At 38.2% G+C, this 14,562-nt stretch overlaps 1 protein-coding gene across 2 annotated transcripts in view; it reads right to left on the bottom strand.

Moving 5' to 3' along the window:
* Window positions 1-252: 252 nt before the first annotated feature.
* Window positions 253-14,562, bottom strand: part of LOC131048043 (uncharacterized) — a 123,928-nt gene continuing 109,618 nt past the window's right edge. Inside the window, exons 10-11 of one of the 2 annotated variants that reach the window (XM_057981884.1) lie at window positions 1,445-1,527; window positions 787-1,298 (exon numbers count right to left, since the gene is read on the bottom strand). In XM_057981884.1, coding sequence (XP_057837867.1) covers window positions 1,199-1,298; window positions 1,445-1,527 — 183 coding nt within the window. In that variant the 3' untranslated portion in view covers window positions 787-1,198. Of the gene's footprint in view, window positions 762-786; window positions 1,299-1,444; window positions 1,528-14,562 lie in introns of those variants that run through there. The other variant, XM_057981885.1, reaches the window with a different exon arrangement.

Here is a 14,562-nt window from a genome sequence, read left to right as displayed (position 1 = left end):
GTGAAGAAAATAGAATAGTTTGTAGTAAATACAGTATCATAGATATTAAAAGATGAAGTAACAATAAAATGAACATGCAAGCTCATTCGTCCAACACAATCTCTATATTGTCTCATTTTAATCAAGATAGCAAGTTCATTCATCCAATATAGTCTTTCTATGTCTCATTTCAATCAAGATAAGTATGAATTATTAAAAAGTCCACAATTTTGACAAACAAATATATATTTATTAAACACTGCCACCAAAACAAATACAATAATTCACGTGTACAACCTTTATCAATTCATTCATCACTTAGCAGTTGGACACATTTCACCCCATTGTTTGGGTACAAACAAGTGTGGAACTTGGGAGATCCAAATGTCAATTTGAACATCCTACCCTTTCGCTACATTCTCACAATGACCTCTAATTACACATTGTAGTATTTTCCCATACCATCTATCAGTAAGATAGGATTCGCAACATAAAACATTGTCTATCAAAAGCATGGTATTGCTTCATGATCAGTTTGTAGAAGTAATGAAACAAAATCGGACTTGCTACATTGTCTATGAAAAGCATGCTATTGCTCCATATTCACTTCATATTAGTTATGAAGCATTATCTTATGTTTAAGTAATAAACTTCAGTCATTTATGTCTGGATGCCTCAGATGCTCAGAAAACAATACTAACTTTTACCAAAATATAATGGCAATCGGTTTCCACAACTTATAAATAGCAATGACCGATTCTGGAAATAGTTGATTGAGAAGGCTGATGCAGTAGAAATGAAAAAATATTAGTCAAAACTAAGATCACAGCAAATTCCTCTTCAGGGTTAAAAAGTCTGGCACAAGATTTGATATGTAGTATGTAATCACATTTAAACATGAAATGGAAAGGAAGGAAATAATTGTCATTCAGCTGTGTGCTAGAAATGCATATAAAAGATTAGCACAAAGATGTAAGGATTGGTATATATGAAAACCAATAACATGAAACCAGTCATAAACTTCTCCAGTAATTCTTTTGTCAGATTGCATGCTATGGACTTCCAGGAAACAATGTATATAGTCGCAACTTGAAACATAAGCTCCTGAATTGTCCCAGGCTACATAAACACCCGAATCGTTCACTGCACCCAGATTCCATCAATTATTCATCCCTTGTGATGAAGCAGACAATTGTGAGCCTTAAAATTCTTAACCATTTCATGCTTTGTCTGCAAAGGATAAAGGGAAAGCCTGTTTAATTTCAGTATCCACTGTCTTTTCTTGTTGTCTTGGATACCTCATCCTGGATTTTGCATATCTACAAATCCGTTAAGGACATATCAATCTTCTCTGAACCTCCAAAAGACTGGAATAGGCAAAACCAATGTAATAAATGTGCAATAAGCACAAATGGAAATCTCTCTCTCTCACACACATAAAAAGAGGAAAAAAAGATAAGGATACTCTAAATGCATGCCACCACGGTCAGATGAGGGTAACAAAGTGTCTTGGAGTTTCTTTAAAGCTTCTGTTGAACATGTTGCATCCTGCATTAAAAACAATTTCTATTAAAAACAGTAGTTATCAATAACAGTAAAATAGTAAAAAAGTGCTACTCTCGAAAATCAACGCAAGGTTGGTTGTCCCTTATAGGAATACGCTGAAATGCTCTTCCCATTGAGATTCCAATTGATAATATACCCACCAATATGGATTGAAACAACAATAAAACTATTGAGAAAAGCATATTCCTCTCAATGACTCTATCTGTAAGGAAGGGGACTTATTGCCCACTAATTTCACTTTTCGATCACTCTCAGTTTCAGTCAATGAATAAAATTCAACTCTTAAATTAAGTAAAAGCGAAAAGTCAAAATGATGTCTTACACTCACACCTGATTAGAGATTGCTGAGCAGCCATGCGAAACTCTCGCAATTTTTCCATCCAGCCATACAGAATGCATTTCTAAAGGGTGTCTTTCAAATGTTGTACATTCCTTTGAATGGACATAATGTTTTGGAGATGGTTCAAGAAATTCTTATAAAGTATAAGCTCATTAAGGAGACAGAATACAATTAGTATCTGATGTACACTGGATGTAAAATACCAAAAGGGTTACTCTACAGTTTTTCTACAAAATCAAATAATGAAAAATTTCCACCCGTGAAAGCTTGAAAAATCTAATATAATACAAAGCAATCATTGGGTGTATAAAAGCATCTCATTATAAATCTACATCCTAATAGGCTAGATATCCCCAATTGGAACTTGAATTCATTCCAAATGTCAGCGTAGACAGAACCTCCCAATCTCACACTTGAATTCAAATTCAGACAGAAAAATCAAAGAAACACAGACCCTCTAGGGGCATAACTATGAGAACACCAATGAATAGAGATCTTAGATCTCTATGGAAAATACCAAGTTACTAGTTCGCCCTTGAAATTTTGCAGGTTTGAGTACAATACATTTCCGATCTGGATCCAACCGAGTGGGGATGTGTCCAGGGATTGCAGGATTGCAGTTTGTCCTGTATATTCATCCCAGACAAACCTATGTGTACATGACAAATTTTTCCGCCTCCACAGCAAACCTTGACATTTTTCTAATATGTTTTCTGTCTTTTTTCAATTGTTTCCTGCTATTGATCGTACTGAAGACTCCCATATTAACAGACAACACTAGATTAACATTCGGAAGAGTAATATTTTTTAATTTCTATATTAGCTGAAAAGAGAGCCTGTTGTCCATAAAATTACTGGCTGTTCCGGGTCAAGATCTGGGAGACTCCTGAAGACATTTTTATTTAGATCAGGTGGCCAAAATGAGAATATTCACGGAGATAGATAGATGATTCAGCAAGGTTGGTGATATGCGAATGCTCCTGAAATTATCTATTGATAATAACTAAGTTGCAGGGTTCTTCAGGTTCAGGGCCTGGTACTGGTCCGGTCCACCTTTGGGTCCGGCCAGGGTTCGTGCCCGGGCGAGCTGGTTCATCTGGGGCGAACCTGGATGCCTGGGTGCCCAAATTTATGTTTTTTTTGAAATTTTTTTAAAAATTTATAGCAATGAGGGTTTCTTGTTTGTAGAGATATGTGTTTCAGACTTGCAGATTTGTGTGATTGTTTTGCAATTTATCATGCAGGTTTAAGACTAAAAATTACTAAGAACAGCAACAGATTTATTCAAATTTTGTTAATGTCTAAAGCAAGGTAAAACAGAGCAGTAAACAATTGAGTTCTGACCTCTTACTTGTTAACCTTATACAATGAACTGGAACAGTGCTCAATCACAACAGCAGAATACCCGTGCATTAGCTCACTCTGATTTATAATCCTCGGCTTATGAACAGCAACAAAAATATTCAGTTTCCTCAGCTCACTTATGATTTCCACACTTGAGCAATTGGACTCTCTCACACACACACACCCCAACCCAAACCCCTTTACAAATTTTTACATTGTTTTTGTACTAATGAACCCAAACCCTTTTTCAAATTTTTGCCGAACCGGCAAACCAGGTTCTCGAACCCAAACCGGTGCCCAAACTCGAACTGGCAACTTAGGATAATAAGAAAGAAATGAATTAGCCTAGCAGAGCCACGGATAAAACATTCCAGTGCCATTTCTATATATTAGTTTAATTTAATTACATAAAAAAATTATTAGTAATATTATTAACATAACAAATATATTAATTTAATGAACTTATTATTAATATTTATAAAATTAAAAAAAATCTTATGTTAATAATATTTAGTAAAAAATAAATGTAAATAAATTATTAATATTACCCCCATATTGTTAAAACTCCTAAGAAGAGGGGTCGAAAACGAAAATTGGCTAAAATCAAGGAGGAGATTGCGGCTGGTATTCAATCCACTATTGTAGAGAAATTTTCTTCCCATGTCAAAACAAGGAGGGCATGTTGCTCTCCTTGTGATAAATGAGGATTTTATCTTGGAATGTCAGGGGCTTAAATGCCCGTGACAAAAGGGGAAGGATCAAGAAATTTCTTGATTCTTCAAAAGTGGACATCATCTTATTGCAAGAGTCTAAACTTTTTCAGGATTCTTTTGATAACATAATTTCCAAATGGTCCCTGTGGAAAGCTGTTCATGTTCCTTCTTTGGGTGCTTCTGGTGGTCTTATAATTTTATGGAATTCTAAATCAGTCAAAGTTGAGATGTTATCTTTTGCTTCTCATTGGCAGTATAATTTTATGGAATTCTAAATCAGTCAAAGTTGAGATGTTATCTTTTGCTTCTCATTGGCAGTTGTTAAAGGTTGACTAGTTTGAAGTCTCTTTTGTTTTGTTTAATATTTATGGTCTGACTTCTCCTTCAGATAAAACCGACTTATGGGATTCCTTATCTGAATAGTTTTTATGATATGATGATTTTTTTATTGTGCTTGGAGGTGATTTTAATGCTCTCCTTTCCTCGAATGAAAAAAGAGGGGGTAATCCTACATCTCAAAAGGTTATTAATGACTTTTCTTCCTTTGTACAAAATAGTGCGTTATTCGATATTTTCCCTTCTAATGGTTCTTTCACTTGGACTAATAGGAGATGTAAATGCCAGATTGCCTCTCGCTTTGACAGATTTCTTATTTCCCTAAACCTACGTTTGAACAACTTTTCCTTTTCTTCTGAGATTCTTACCTCCTCAGATCCTGACCATTTCCCAATTTTGCTCAATTTTGATAAATTGGATCATGTTCCCTCTGTTAGACCTTCTTTTAAGTTTGAGAAAATGTGGTTCACTCATCCTCATTTTCTTTCTTTATTAAAGCAATGGTGGATAAGTGCTCCGTTTTGCAAAGGTACTAAGATGTTCCAGTTTTATTCCAAACTGAAATTTGTGAAATCTCAAATTATGGCTTGGAATAAATTGGTCTTTAAGAATATTTTTCATGAAAAAGAGGCAGTTGCCAATGATTTGAAGGTTGTTAATGAGGAGATTATTAGACATGGCACTAATTCCTCCACTAATGATGCTCAAAAGAAATTGCAAGCTTACTAGGAGATCCTTTTCTACCGGGTTGAAATCTATTGGCAGCAAAAGTCTCGTGAGGTTTGGCTTAAAGAAGGTGACATGAATACTGCCTTCTTTCAAGCTGAAGCCAAGCTTAAAAGAGCTGCTTCTACAATTTTTAGTATTAAGGATTCTAAGTCTGGTTATGTCCTTAATTCAGATCAGCAGATTAGAGAGGAGGGGGTGTCTTTTTTTAAGGAATTGTTATCTCCTTCTTTTTCTTCTTCCTCCATGGATCATCATGTGGATTTGCTTTTAGATTCTATCCCCTCCCTTGTTTCCCATGAGGATAATGACTTTCTTATGAGGCCTTTTTCTTTAGATGAACTTCATTCTGTTGTTTTTTCCATGGCCCCTGACAAAGCTCCAGGTCTTGATGGGTTTACTATCTTGTTCTTTTAGAAATGTTGGGATTTTATTGGTTTTGACTTATTAATGGCTTTGGAAGAGTCTAGGAGGGGTGGGTATATCCTAAAAAATTTTAACATTACTTATATTGCCCTTATCCCAAAATCTAAGAATCCCCAAACTTTTGCTGAATTTTGGAAGAGTCTTTGTGCAACTCTATTTACAAAATCTTCACCAAGGCTATTTATTTAAGACTTAAAATTCTCCTTCCTCATATCATCTCTCCTCAACAAGGAGGTTTTGTTCCGGGTCGAGAAACTCATGAGGGAGCAATTGTTGCTCATGAAACTTTACATTCCATAAATTCGTCCAATATCCCAGCTTTTCTGGTCAAACTTGATATGATGAAGGCTTATGATAAAGTTTGCTGGGCTTTTTTGCTCAAAGTTTTGAGAAAATTTGGTTTCTCTGAAAGCTGGTGTAAATGGATCAAGAGTTGTATTTCTACTGCTTCATTTTCTGTCATCATTAATGGAGCTCCCTCTGGATACTTTTCTTCAACCCAAGGTGTTAGACAAGGAGATCCTTTATCTCCTTTCTTATTTATCATTATGGCAGAAGCTCTTAGTCGATTGGTTATTAAGCAAAGGGATCTGGGCTTTTGGCAAGGGGTAATAATTCCTAACTCTGATATGTCAATCACTCATAACCATTTTGCCGATGATACACTTTTATTTGGGTCTTCTTCTATTCAAGAGGCTACTCATATTAAATTTATTCTAGATACTTATACTGCTGGATCTGGCCAACAGATTAGCCCCCATAAATCCAAGATCTTCATTTTTTATACTCCTCAGTTGGTGGCTGATAGACTTGTGAATATCTTAGGTTTCCCAGTAGACTCTCTTCCTTCTAGCTATTTGGGGATTCCTTTCTTTATGGGATCTGCTAAGTCTTCTATTTGGAATTCGGTTATTGAGAGACTTAAATCTCGTATTTCTGCTTGGAAGGCTAGGTGGTTGTCTCTTTCAGGTAGGATACTTCTCATTAAAATGGTCCTATCTGCCATTCCCAATTACTATATCTCAGTTCTTCAAGCTCCCAGATCAGTCATCTCCCAAAATGAAAAGATTATTCGATCTTTTCTTTGGAAAAACATGACAGAAGATAAAAAGATTCCACTGATTTCTTTGACCAATATGTCTCTTTCCAAGCAAGTTGGTGGTGTTGGGATTCAGGACTTATCTAAAAGAAATAGGGCTTTTGGGGGCAAACTAGTTTGGTCTATGTATACTAAGCCCCAATCTTTGTGGTGCCAAATTATGCAGGCTAAGTATTTGGATTCCCAAAATCCTGCTAGGATCTTCACAATTTCTAATTCTCCACGGGGGTCTGCTATTTGGAACTTTATGATCTCATGTAGGGAAGTGGTCTCTAATTTTCTCTCTTGGCAGGTCCATTCGAGGGAGGATATTCTTTTTTGGAAAGACTCCTGGAATGGCTTTCCCCCTCTTTCGTAGCATGATTCTCTTGCTTCTGTTTCAGTTGTTCTTTCTCAATCATGGGGAGTTAGATTGGTTGATTATGTAGATAGTGTTGATCTGTTTTCCCACAAGGTCTCATGGAAGGATCCCTCTACTCTACCATTGTCCTTGCAGGAAATTCAAAATTTTAAATCTGTTTTGCAAGACCGAGTGGCTTTCCTTTCTAACATCAAAGATCAACTTATTTGGTGCCCTTCTAAATCGGAAAACTACTCTGTTAAAGAAGGATATTTTGTTGTTCAACAAATGGCCAATCAAAATGCTCCTCATCGTGCCTTTTTGTTATGTTGGAATAATTCAGTATTACCTAAAGCTAGTGTTTTTTCCTGGCTTGCGCTGCAAAATAGAATTTTGACTAGTGATCGTTTAGTCAAATTCAATGTTGCAGCCTCCTTTTCTTGTGTCTTATGTGGTAAAGCTTTTGAAGATGTCAATCATCTTTTTCTTCATTGTGAGTTTGCGAGTAGTTGTTGGCATTTTGTCCTCCAAAAGTTATCTCTTTCATTCCCTTTACCTTTATCTTTATGGGACATGTTTGAGTCTTGGCCAGTTTTGTATTCATCTTCTCTATTTGCTTGTTTGTGGTTTATAATTCCCTCTTCAGTCATATAGGCCATTTGGTGGGAAAGAAACAAGTGCATTTTTAAATGTGACTCATCCGATTTATCGGTTGTTCTTGGGATTTTGGAAAGAAATATTATTGAGCAAGTTAATGCTCATGTCCAAAAATATTTTAACATGAATTCAGAGTTCTCATCTTGGGACAATTTTATGATCTCTTCTCGGAAAAGTATCATTATTCTTGTATCACCCGCCTTTCCAAGGATTCGGAAAACACCTGTAGACAAAAATTCCATAAAATGGCATCCTCCTAATGCCCCTTTTTGTAAATTGAATTTTGATGGATCCTCCCGTGGAAATCCTGGTGATTTAGGAATAGGGATAGTTTTTCGTGATCATTTGGGTTCTTTATTAGCATTAAAAGCTATGCCAATTTCTCCTGGCACAAATAATATGGCCGAGGCTTGTGCTCTTTTAGAAGGTCTTGTTATGGCTAAGGATTTGAATTTTAAATACCTTCATATTCAAGGTGATTCAGCTATTGTCATTAATGCTTGCAAGGCAAGAAAAGCTGATAATTGGCATTTCCGGTATATTCTTGAACAAATATGGACTCTTCTTGATACGTTTGAGCACCTCATCATCTCACATGTTTATCGTGAAGGTAATGCATTGGTTGATTGCCTCGCTAATATGGGTTGTGACAAAACTGTTATTGATTCCTCTCGATTGGGGGGTGATTTGATGAGTTCCCAAACCTATTAATTATAGCCTGTAGAGAGTTGAGGATTTAATCTTTCTTATTATATGATTGCTCGTTTATATGAGTTGATATTCTCTTCTCTTGGTGAGGTATTTCTTTTCATAATTCCATTTGGTTTTGATTTGAGGTACTTTGCTTTACTTGATCATCACTTGGCATTCATTAATGATGAGTTGGTTGTTATTGATGTTGTTCGTGTGTTTGGTACTCTCTTCTGGTGTGAAATCTAGAGATATTTATTTTCACATTGGGAATCCGTCCTTCATATGTCATTTAAAGTTTGATGTGGCGTTGTTTTCATGATTATCTCTGTACGCCGCTTCTTTTGGTTTGTCAGTTTTTTTATGATATATCTCCTCTTTCTTTTCATTTATGGCATAAAAATTTTGGGCTTCATTTCTCTCTAGCATTTCCGCATTCACCTCTTCTCCTTTGGCATTTGTCTATAATGGCGGGCCGCAAATCTCATGTCATTGGTGTCAGTCATGTTTTGGAACCTTGCGTTTCTTGTAAATTCTCTGTGTTCTGTAGTATATGTATATTTTGGTTGTAGTAGTTTTTTGGTGTAGGGGTATGTCAATTTTGATTGCAGGAATTCTTTGTTGCAGGGCCTTCAAGATATCCCAGGAACTTATTTTGTAAATAAGCTTGCATGCTCCTATTCTGTAAAACGAGCTTGCATGCTCCTATGTGTAAATGAGCCTGCATGCTCCTTTGCTAATCTCTATTTTGTAACTAGCTCCGACTAGAGGATTGTTCACTATTTCTCTTCTATAATCATGTTGATGAGCAATGACCAGGGTTTTTCTTGCTGGTTCTTTTCTCTGGGAGCTCAGTTGGAACCAGTTTTTAAATATATTGTAAAAATTATTTATTATTAATAAAATATATCAAGTGGCATTGCCACCTTGCCAAAAATAAAAAATAAAAAATTATAACATCCATAGTAATATTACTATTACTAAATAAAAACATTGGGAGCATTTATGTCTTCAGGAGTCTCCCAGATCTTGACCCGGAAGCAGTAATTGGAGGAATGTTAACAAACAATAAGCTATCTTTCAAGCTAACATAGAAATGAAAAATATTAATCTTCAAAATAATTCAGTGTTGTTTATTATTATGGGAGTTTCTTGTATGTTTGATAGCAGGAAACAATAAAAAAATAGGAGAACATACTAGAAAAACGTCAAGTCTGCCATAGTTAGAAAAACCCATCAAAATTTGTCACAAGATTGCTCCACATGTACCCATGGGATGAGCTGCAATACTTGGTGTGATGTCCCCTTCTAGTTGACATCTGTTAGCTGAGTAGATTAGCCTATCACTGACCCTCGTAGGCTGATGAGGTTGGGTAGAGGGTCCTCCAGAGTTTGATTCACCATCTTCAGAGCGAGCACTCCAGGTCTGGTTTTCGTTTGAGGTCTCCAGGACTCCGTTTGAGATACTTTCTATTTTTAGCAGTCCTGCTATTTATAGCCAGCAGGTTGGGCAAGGACAGATTATGGTTTGGCAGTCTCCAGTTCAAACGGTAGGCATTTCTGATGAATCTGATCATGAAGGTCAGCCTGCTGGTTATGAGAATTTAGAGGCTGAAGATGACACACAAGGCCCTCCGAGACTTGACAAAATGGATGCAGAAGGTGATGAACACCTTAAGGAGGCACTTCTCACGAGTATTCAGCAGGAAGGGTCATTTAGAATGAGAGGAGTATTTGCTGGTCAGAAAGTTATTACACTGCTGGATACCGGAGCCACACATAACTTTATTGATGCCAGGTTGGTGGAGAAGAGAGGAATCCAAACAGAGGAGTTTGAGGGCATTCGTGTGAGGGTGGCAGATGGTTACACTTTAAAGTGTAATAGGATGATTACACAACTCCCATTACGTGTAAACAATTATGAATTCAAGACTGATTTCTATGTGGTTCAGATGGGAGACACAGATTTGGTCCTTGGTATGAAGTGGTTGCATGAACTAGGGAAGTTTACACTTGACTTGCAGGAGATGGAGATGTCTTTCACCATTGATGAGAAAACACATGTGCTGAAAGCGATTAAGGACAGCAATTTCAAAATGATTACACTCAGGTGGATGGAGAGGCTTGTACGCCATGATCAGACTGAGTGGGCAGCAGAGTGTATAATCATGCCCATACAACAGGATGCTCAAAAAGTTGAATATCATCCTGACATTCAGATACTGAGAACCAAACATAGCAAGGTTTTCATTGGCATACCATCAGGGAGGCCACCAGATAGGGGTTTTGAGCACATCATTGAGATAGAGGAAGGAGTGAAGCCAGTGATGATTACTCCATATAGACATCCGAAGCGCCTGAAAGATGAAATAGAGAAAACCATACATGAGCTTCTGGCCATGGGACATATTCGGCCTAGTAAGTCCCCCTTTGCTTCTTCAATTGTTTTGGTGAAGAAGGAAGATGGCACATTGCGGATGTGTATTGATTACAGGGTCCTTAATAAGCGGACGATCAAAAACAGATATCCCATTCCGCGTATTGATGAGCTCATAGATGAATTACATGGGGCCTGTTATTTTTCAAAGATTGATTTGAGATCAGGCTATCACCAGATTAGTGTTCGTGAGCAAGATATTGAGAAGACTGCTTTTCGTTGTCATTATGGACATTTTGAGTTTGTGGTTATGCCATTTGGGCTAACCAATGCTCCTGCTACTTTCCACTCCACAATGAACAAAGTCTTCAGACATCAATTGAGGAAATCAGTATTGGTGTTCTTTGATGATATACTGGTTTACAGTCGTACTTGGGAGGAGCACCTCAGTCACTTAGATACAGTTTTGAGCATTATGAGCAGGGAGTCCTTGTATGCCAAGGAATCCAAATGTGACCTTGGAATGACTGAGTTATTGTACTTGGGCCATATTATCAGTGCAGAGGGAGTGCGGATGGATCCCGAGAAGATTTGTGCTATTGTAGATTGGCCTACTCCAGTGAACCTCACTCAGTTGCGTGGGTTCTTGGGCCTATGTGGTTTCTACCGCCATTTTGTTAACGGTTATTCGCGCCATGCGGCACCTTTGACAAACTTGATGAAAAAGGGTGCCTTCTTATGGACTCCTGAGGCCCAGGAGTGTTTTGAGAGGTTCAAGGAGCTCATGACTTCATGTCCAGTACTTGCTACACCTGACTTCTCAAAGTCATTTGAGTTACAATGTGATGCCTCTGGTGAGGGCATTGGAGCGGTGCTTATGCAGGACAAGCACCCTATTGCTTATGAGAGTAGGAAGCTCCGTGGACTTGAGAGAATTTACAGCATTTATGATAAGGAAATGTTGGCCATAATGCATACACTGGCCAAGTTTAGACAGTACTTAGTGGGCAGCAAGTTCTGCATTAGGACTGACCACAATAGTTTGAGACATTTCCTTGGGCAGCGTGACTTAAATGACAGGCAACAAAAGTGGGTCAGCAAACTTCAGGCTTACAACTTTGATATTTCCTATATCAAAGGCACACAGAATGTAGTTGCAGATGCCTTGTCACGTCGTCCCCACCTGAATTCTATGCTCCAGATAGCAGAGGATTGGCGACATATTATAGTGGCAGAGTACGCCAAAGATAGCTGGGCTGTAGGTGTGATAGAGGGGTCAGTAGTGGACAGTAGGTATACAGTTGTAAATGAATTGATCATTTACAAGGGGAGAGTGTACTTGATCCCAGGATCAGAGTTGAGGAGTAGGATACTGCGGTTTTGTCATGATGAGCCGATAGCAGGACATCCCGGGTTTTTTAAAACCTACAGACAGGTTCGTGAGCGCTTCACGTGGAAAGGGCTCAAGGCGGATGTTCTACAGTATGTTAGAGAATGCCCTGTTTGTCAGCAAAATAAACAGGAGCATACATACCCTGCTGGTTTACTTCAGCCACTTCCAATTCCTGACATGAAGTGGGAATGTTTGTCTATGGATTTCATCACAGGGTTACCGAGAGCGCAGGGACGTGATTGCATATTTGTGGTTGTGGATCGTTTGACGAAGTATTCTCACTTCTATCCGATCACCACCACTTATTCAGCTATTCAGGTAGCAGTGTTATTCTTCAGAGAGGTATTCAGATTACATGGGTTGCCTCCGACTATTGTCAGTGATAGGGACACGCAGTTTTTGAGCCACTTTTGGCAGGAGCTTTTCAGACTCTGTGGGACCAAGCTTACACCGAGCACCAGTTACCACCCTTAGACTGATGGCCAGACTGAGATAGTTAACAAATGGGTGGAGGGATACCTCAGGAACTATATTTCAGGGCAGCAAAAGGCGTGGGTGAAGTGGATTTACCTCTGTGAGTACTGTTACAATACCACTCACCACATGTCCATTCAGATGACTCCATTTACAACATTGTACGGGTATGAACCTCCCAGTCTCATTGACTTATTGCTGAGTGACAGTATGGTGCCTAGTGCGGGAGACATGATACAGGAGAGTCAGGACATTGTGAAGACTCTTAAAGAAAATATTGCCAAGGCACAAAATCAGCAAAAACAATATGCTGATCAGAAGAGGACAGAGAGGTCATTTGAGGTAGGAGACATGGTGTATTTGATGTTGCAGCCTTATTGACAATCTACTCTCAGGAGGAGTGGAGCAGAGAAGCTCAAGCCTCGATATTATGGCCCTTTCAGAGTAACCAAGCGTATAGGTGAGGTGGCTTATGAGTTGGATTTACCGACAGATAGCAGAGTACACAATGTGTTTCATGTGTCACGTCTCAAAAAAGCGTTGGGACACCGTATTGTTCCTTCCACGGTCTTACCACCCCTAGATGATGAGGGGAAGTTGATACTCTTACCTAAGGCTATCATTGAGTTCAGGGAGAGGAATTTCAGGAGACGAACTATCACGGAATACCTGGTGAAATGGAAGGATTGGCCGGTAGAGGATGCTACTTGGGAGAGCGAGGAGATTTTACAGTATTCGGAGTTGAGGTTGCTTGAGGACAAGCAATTTCAGGAGAGGCGGACTGTGATGTCCCCTTCTAGTTGACATCTGTCAGCTGAGTAGATTAGCCTATCACTGACCCTTGTAGGCTGATGAGGTTGGATAGAGGGTCCTCCAGAGTTTGATTCACCATCTTCAAAGTGAGCACTCCAGGTCTGGTTTTTGTTTGAGGTCTCCAAGACTCCGTTTGAGATACTTTCTATTTTTAGCAGTCCTGCTATTTATAGCCAACAGGTTGGGCAAGGACAGATTAGGGTTTGGTAGTCTCCAGTTCAAACGGCAGGCATTTTTGATGAATACTTAGAGAGATATTAATATTTAAATATTTTAATTAAATATTAAATGGCGAACTTTAATGTTTTAATGTTTTAAAAGTCACTTTAAGTTATAACTTAAGTGAGGGTCTATTTCTCATCAGATGGGGCCAGTTTTTATATTAAATAGAAAATGATTTATTTTTTGACACTTCAATAGTCAAAAATAAATAATAAAAGTTAAAACATCATTAAAGGCCAAATCGCACCTTTCTTGGGAATCGCGCCAACCCTAAATGGAGAAGATTAAAGAAGATTTTGGGTCTTCTTTTCATTATGCTGAGTTTGGATAATTTGATTTGGAGCTCTGAAAGGAGTTTTGGCCAAGGGTTTCAGCAGAAGATTCTTCTACAGTGATCAGGGGTATCGGTGCAGGAAAACGTGGGATTCTTGTGCAACAGCATCAAAGGTTGTGAAATATCAGCTGATTTTGCTTTCAGTTGGTTTTATCCAGGAACCAAGATTGGGCAAATTGGAAAGGGGTTTATTAATTTTGATGCAAAGGATTGATTGCAGCCGTAGAGTCAGAACAGAGGCAGGAATAAGTGTGTGACAGATGGAGGTTTTGTGCATGTACAACTTGCTGATCTGCTGTACCTTTCTTCTTTGAAAGGGTACGATTTTGCTGAGGTGGAGTCCAAAAATTCCAAAAAACTGCCAGAAGGGATGCCTTGCCAATGTCTTTCCATCGCGCTAACATGCAAGTATTTCGGGTCAGTTTAGAATAAATTGCAGCTTACTGTCATAAAATCTGTGTATGACCAGCAATAGGAAAATAAGGGTTTTAACAGAATATACTGGTATTTATCAGTTCTTCTCTAGCTTCTTGTTATTTTTATTTGAGTATTAATAAATGATGAATGGATGTAATGAGGGTTTGATCAGCGTTGTTGAATATAAATTGATTTCCAGCAGATACCATTAGTTGCTTTTTGTGCTTAAGATTGTCGAAATTCTATTTGCTGTCATTATTTGCAAAGACCACACACTTGAAACGCAACAGGTTCAGCAAAACGATAGTTGTCTCAG

The sequence above is a fragment of the Cryptomeria japonica genome, chromosome 6 (assembly GCF_030272615.1).
Source record: "Cryptomeria japonica chromosome 6, Sugi_1.0, whole genome shotgun sequence".
Lineage (NCBI taxonomy): Eukaryota > Viridiplantae > Streptophyta > Pinopsida > Cupressales > Cupressaceae > Cryptomeria > Cryptomeria japonica.
The sequence above is the reverse complement of the archived record's forward strand: the minus strand, read 5'-3'. Positions and strand labels throughout refer to the sequence as shown.